The sequence below is a fragment of the Aegilops tauschii genome, chromosome 2 (genome assembly GCF_002575655.3).
Source record: "Aegilops tauschii subsp. strangulata cultivar AL8/78 chromosome 2, Aet v6.0, whole genome shotgun sequence".
NCBI lineage: Eukaryota > Viridiplantae > Streptophyta > Magnoliopsida > Poales > Poaceae > Aegilops > Aegilops tauschii.
This window is the reverse complement of record NC_053036.3, coordinates 68,318,078-68,324,417: the sequence shown is the minus strand read 5'-3', so window position 1 is coordinate 68,324,417 and position 6,340 is coordinate 68,318,078. Positions and strand designations below refer to the sequence as shown.

The 6,340-nt window shown below is 43.5% G+C and overlaps 1 protein-coding gene across 1 annotated transcript; it reads left to right on the top strand.

Moving 5' to 3' along the window:
* Positions 1–2,007: 2,007 nt before the first annotated feature.
* On the top strand, positions 2,008–5,068 carry LOC109783270 (uncharacterized). The gene is made up of 3 exons (XM_020341871.4): positions 2,008–2,366; positions 2,491–2,581; positions 4,785–5,068. The coding sequence occupies exons 1-3, from the start codon at positions 2,297–2,299 to the stop codon at positions 4,933–4,935; spliced, it is 312 nt and encodes a 103-aa protein (XP_020197460.1). The 5' UTR covers positions 2,008–2,296; the 3' UTR covers positions 4,936–5,068.
* The last annotated feature ends 1,272 nt before the right edge of the window (positions 5,069–6,340 follow it).

Genomic DNA, 6,340 nt, shown 5'->3' with positions numbered 1-6,340 from the left:
TCCGGGCGCTTTCAACGGCCCTATTTGGAACATAGCATTGGAAATCTCCTCGTCCGTGAACTCTCTGCATAATTTGTCATTCATTGCACTGGATACCTTGGGTTGAATGAGCTGTAGCACATCTCCAGGATCAAGCAGAGGGTTAGCTGAAAATAAATTCTGGAAATAAGTATTACCGAGCTGTAGCATCATATGTTGTTCGGTGTGTACCACACCCTGCTCATCTGTTAGACTTTTTATTCTATTTTTCCTAGCTCTCCACACTGCCTTACGATGAAACATTTGAGTATTCCGGTCGCCCTCCTTTAGCCACTGAATTCTCGATCTCTGAAGCCACAACATCTCCTCTCTATATAGCAATTCATTCATTTTATCCATTTCTGCTCTTATCTCCCGCCGGTCGGCGTTCATATGAGTGAGCTCCTCCAGTCGTGACCGTGATTTCTCCAGTTCTCTCGTAACATTGCCGAATGTTTTATTACTCCAAACATGCAAGTCATTCATTACTGATGCGAGGGCCTCCCGAACATCACCTAGGTTCCGTTTCATACCTTTGCTTGTCCAGGAGTTGGCAATTATGACTTCCAACGCCGGAGATCTTTCCCACATTAGCTCATATCTCTGACTGCTTTTTGGTCTCTGCTCCTCATCCAGATCGCACCTGAGAAGGAGAGGACAGTGGTCCGACGCTGGCGAGACAAGGTGTGTCACAGATGCGCGGCCGAACATGTCCCTCCACTCATTCGAGGCAACAACTCTATCAAGTCGGACCTATTTAACTAACCTTAATTTTTTTGAACTTAACTAATAAATTGACACAACTATCCTTTGCTAACAAAAAAAACTACCACGTCCTTCCTTCTCGGCTAGCTTGTCAAAAGAACAATAATCCATGCAAGCAACAACCATTACACAAGACAATGGAAGGTATGATTTGTGTACACATCTTGTTTTTTTCACAAATACAGCTTCTCAAAATATGACAATGCCATCCACACAAAAAATGCGACAATACCTAAGACATGTGTTTTTTGTGTGTTACCAAAGACAATTTACTTCCTGCAAATGACACATGAAAGATATTATATATTCTCTCACAAAAAGCAATACAAAAACACATGCCAGTGCAAAATCTATGGAAAACATCCAATGCAACAATTGAATACTTCACGAAATGCCATTATGACAAACGATGACATATATGTAATCACCCTATTTTTGCATTGGTATTTTTGTCTGCAAGTCTTTCTTTGCAAATACAACAATCATGAAGTCGGGAGTGGCATAAACTAAATAAACATTTTCTTCCCTTCCCCTCGGCGGTTAGGACAAACTCGTTCCCTCCAAGCTTCGCAGGCGAGCCCGTGGATTACCTCCCTTCTGCCTGCCGCTCCGGCGGCTGGTTTCAGGGAGTGGAATCCCGATACCTCCTCTCCAGCTAGTAGTTTAGGTTAGGGTTTTTTAGTCCTCGCAGGATGCGGTGTCCGTGTGGATGGCACCAAATCTTCTTAGAGTTTGTCTTCTGGGTTCCGATTCTCCTTTAGTTTGTCCATCTAGACGTAGTCGACGGAGCTCCATCGTAGATTTCGCCGTCTCCTTCAGGCGGCGATGTTAGGGTTTCTCGTCGTGCATGTGCAACAACGAGATTTGGTGTCAGGTGCTTCATATCTATTCAAACAACAATGACGACCACAACTTGAAGGCGCTGGTCCTTAGGGGGACGTGCATGGAGACTTTCCGATTGTCATCGACAAGGTCAAGCTGGCTCCGGTAGGAGAGCATCGACATCGTCGTGTCGTCAGCTCATTCTAGTGGCGGTAGTGGTCATTCGGCAGACTAGCGTTCTAAGTGCAATTTTTATTATGTTTGAGGTGCCTTTAGCTCTTATAATAGATTCTCAGTTTGAAAAAAAAATAATAGCACAGAATTACTTAAATCTAAAATCTGAATTTGGATGAAGGATGTGTCGTCAGCAAAGGGACACACACCATTCCCCCGCACGGCATCCGGCCCCGCGCCCGGTTCCGCCACGAAGACGCCGAAAACCACGAGCCACGTTGCTGGCGGCGCAGCCTCCACCTCCATCGCGGACCGCGGTATCGTGCCGGCAACAGACTCATTTCCCCCGCCCCGCCCCCCACCCACAGAGCCCCAAACCCTTTTCCCCTCTTCTTCTTCTACTACTACTCCCCCCACCCCACCCAGCCCACCGTCGCAGGAGCACACGCGCAGACAGATTGGAACCGGAGAGCTCGATCTGATAGCAGAAGCTTTCGAATCCCTTTTGGCGGAAGGAATGGCGGAGGAGAAGGGGACGCTGCAGGCGATGAGGGGCTGGGTCGTGGACCACAAGCTGCGGGCCGTAGGTGCGCCGCGGGGAGTTCCCCTCCCGCCGCCGGGGCTTCTCGTCTCTTTTTTTCTCGTCGTTCCTTGCCGTGTGGTTGAATTGAATTGAATCTGATCCCCTTTTTGGTCGGCTGGGTTTTGCAGGGACGCTGTGGCTCACGGGGATCGCGGGATCCATCGCCTACAACTGGTCCAGGCCCGGCATGAAGACCAGCGTCAAGCTCATCCACGCCAGGTCCGTTTCCTCTGTCTGGGACTCTGGGGGAACTGCTTGTAAATTGTGCATTTCAATCTGCCTTGATTGTCTTCTGAGTTGAATTTCTATGTTGAAGTTGATTTAGTTCCAGCAATGATGCATGAACTGTGTGTTAATTTTATCGGTCAAGTTGAAATCGGTTTAGTTCCCATCAGCAATGCCTGTGGAATTGTGGTTGTGGTGGGTACTGGACTAATGGGTAGCTGTGGTGTGCGCTCGACTGTTGGTAAACAACGATCCGAGTATTCAATTCTGGAGTAGTGTAGCACAAGGATGGCATGAATCGTAGGACAAGATGTGGTTATGTATAGGTTGAGCAGAATGCAGAAACAAAGAAACATAATTTTCTTTCCCTGTAATCAGTGGCCCAACCAAATGAGGGGAGGATGGAGCTGGCTTTATCGGTGATCCTCTGACGAGAGTTTTTGCTTTCAAGGTGTATTATGCCTAGACAGAGCATGGCTTCTCGATCAAGTTTCTTGCTACCCACACTACATTCTAAATAGATAAATAGATCTATTAACTTGATCTTGAATTATTGATGCAATACTATCTCCAAACTGATAATGATGTGAGTTTGTTAAGGGAGGTAGCTGCTTTTATGTGATCAGAGGCATAAACAGTGCAGTTCTAATCTTCCGGTATATCTTTGGGTAATAATGTCATGGAAGTCCTTAGTATACTCATATGGGTGTTTAGTATACTCACATCAAGGTCTACACGGTGTCAGTTATACTCATGAGAAGGGCTCTAGCTAGTCAACCTCATCACTGTGTTCAATGTAGAAGGTCAGAAATAGTTTCCTGTGGCGCACTTATAAACTGTAATGAACACATTTCTCGTGATAGCACCGTTCTCTTCAGTTTAAAAAAACTACTGTATATCACTAGGTCGTTATATGTAGGGAAAAGATTAGCTTATTGTATATATCTTTCTAGATGTCAGAGTGGCAATTCTGCGTACCAATTAGGTGTCTGGACACATAATCTCTACTATCCCTCATAGAAATGCAAGACTGCCTATATGTTAGAAGAGGAACTCATCGAGAATTTACCCTACCTCTAGGAGATGATTTTCTTTTTAAGGAGGGGTACGCTCAGTGATCAATGTTATTACAGTCTTATGTTATCTGATCTGATAGGCAGGTCGAAGTCGACCCATGCAAAAAACCACAGCCCAACTGCCTCCTGCCTAATTGTTCTGGTGATGAACCTTCATGATTCTTGAATCCGCAAGAGCAGCCATGATCGCACAAATATCCTTGATGATATCATGAACATAAGATCTATCTTCAGCAGTAGATTGAAAAAGAGAGAGAACAACCAGTAGACAATCTGTTTGCCAAGGGCCCAAGATTACCTGATACTGAGTCCACTAAGCAGCCACATAGATCCCTCTTCTAAACAAAAATAAGTCAGGCATTCTGCTTCAACTGCACTAGTACAGAAACTTCCACTGTGACAGAAAAAGTTATCCCAGTTAGTCTCTTATCATGACACAAAACTTCCTTGGCAGAATGAATATTGAAACTCACATCCAGATTTATTTATCTTAAGCCAGCCAGCTATAGTTGGATCCTAATAACACACATCTGAATTAGTATGGTTCTGACTTCATGTAGGCTTGAGCACCTCTGGATTTTCGTTTTGCCCTTGTGACCCATCTCGTGGAAGAGAGTTAGCTGCGCGGGGGGATGTTATTCTTAATACTTTTCAGACCTTTTATTAACGCTGTAGGTTCCTGTGATCTCATTCGCTTCATTAATCTACCTACTTGTATTGTTCTTGACTGGTCTTGTAGATGTCCTGCCACTTTCCACTAAAATAGAGGCAATATTCTGGTTTGCTCAGCAGGGTAATATGTTGGGCTATTGCGCAGTCCTTTTCAGGCACTTCCTACTGTTAATCCTTTAGGTTCCTACTGTTAATCTTTAAGTTCGAACTGCTAATCTTTTAGGTTCCTGTTATTTCATTCAATTTGTTTGTCTACCTCCTTGTTATCCCTGGTGGCATTGTACTTTTTTGACTGATCTTATCAATGTCCTTGTGCCATTTTTTCCGTTCAAATAGAGTGCATCTCCATTCTTAGTTTGCATTGTTTACTTGACCTTTTTGTGTAGTCAAATCTAACATGTTTTGGCTGTACACATACTTACTCTTATTTGATTCTTCTACCTTGGCAGGCTTCATGCTCAGGCCCTCACCCTGGCTGCCTTGGGTTGTTCTGCGCTGGTGGAGTACTATGATCACCAGTCAGGCTCAGGGTCAAAAGTTCACGACTATGCGAAGCAGTTCCTTCCGTCGGACAGAAACGCCAAAAAGGACTCTGTGTAGAAGAGGCAGCAAATTATGATATAGGCTTCCATTAGCTGATATGGAATTCGTTGATGTTACTTTCTGAGCAAAAACAATCTGGCATTTCAAATGCCGTTATCCAAGTTCCGCAGGCTTCCTGTTCTCTGTATAAGCTACTGAACCAGCATCTAGATGCAGCCGTATGCAAATCCGTGGTGATGGAAATATGTACTTATGTACTTTCCTGAACCGTGCATGAATGTAATGAATGAAATGTTTCTCTATGAAGTAAACCAACCAGACGAGTTGGTATGCAGAAGCTTCTGCTCATGGCAAAAAAAAGGTTATGGAGTGTCTTATTTCTAAAACGCGACAATAAGCATGATGCGTGTAGTGTTGGCTTTTCTTATGTACTTTCCTGAGTAAACGACGTTTGAGGGCGTTTTGATGGAAAGATACAGTCAGCAGCTGGTCATACTCTGAAGTCTACTTGTTTAATCTCTTTCCCCATGAGCTCGTGTGTGTGTGTGTGGGGGGGGGGGGGGGGGGGGGGGGTTATCCCCCCGCGTTGCCCAGTGCTGCCGGACATCTCTTAGCTGCTGATATCTATTCCCACTCCAGCTGCTGATATCTATTCCCACTCCGGATAAGGGTACCTCTTGGAGACGCGGACGTTTGGTTTCTGAGTGTATCTATACCCTATACGAAAAAAATAGCAAGTAAGTAAAAAATCAAAAAATATGAAAACATTCTTGAAATAAACTTTGACCTTTCATTGGACTTGTGAAAAAAAATTCCACAAAAGGAAAAGACCCCTTTGACTTCTTAGAAAAAAACAATTTTCGGTCAAAATAGTATGAATAGTGCCCTATAATAGCAAATATTTTTTTTGTCCAGAAGTCAAACCCTGGTTTTTTATTCATGAAAATTCATATACTAGTGCAAAAGGAAGTCAAATTAATTCTAAAAAAACTTCTGAATTATTCTGATTTTTTGTATTTGTTTCCTCGTATAGGGTAGATACTAGATACAGCCAGAAACCAAAGTGTATTTCCCACCTCTTGGGCACTTATTTCAGATCTAGCCTTCAACAACTTCTCTCACTTCTCTCAAACCATAGTCGTTCGATTCTTGGTGAGATTCAAGAGGGAAACATTTCAAAGCAAGATCCACTCATTCCCTATACTTTGACTAATCATTTTTTTTTGTTTGAGCAAAATTTAGATCCATGGCATTCTTTTGTTACTCTTGGAGGTGACGATGATGTTTGCAGTCAGGTCGGTCAAGGGTGCCTAGTGTGCTTGGGTGTGTTATTATAACGGTTTTTGCCAGGTTTCCTGTTAACTAACTGGGTGATTCTCTCCTTCTTAATTAATAGGTTGAGGCATTTATGCTCCCATTTTAGACGTTCAATTTTATTTTTCCATGTATGTTATTTAACATG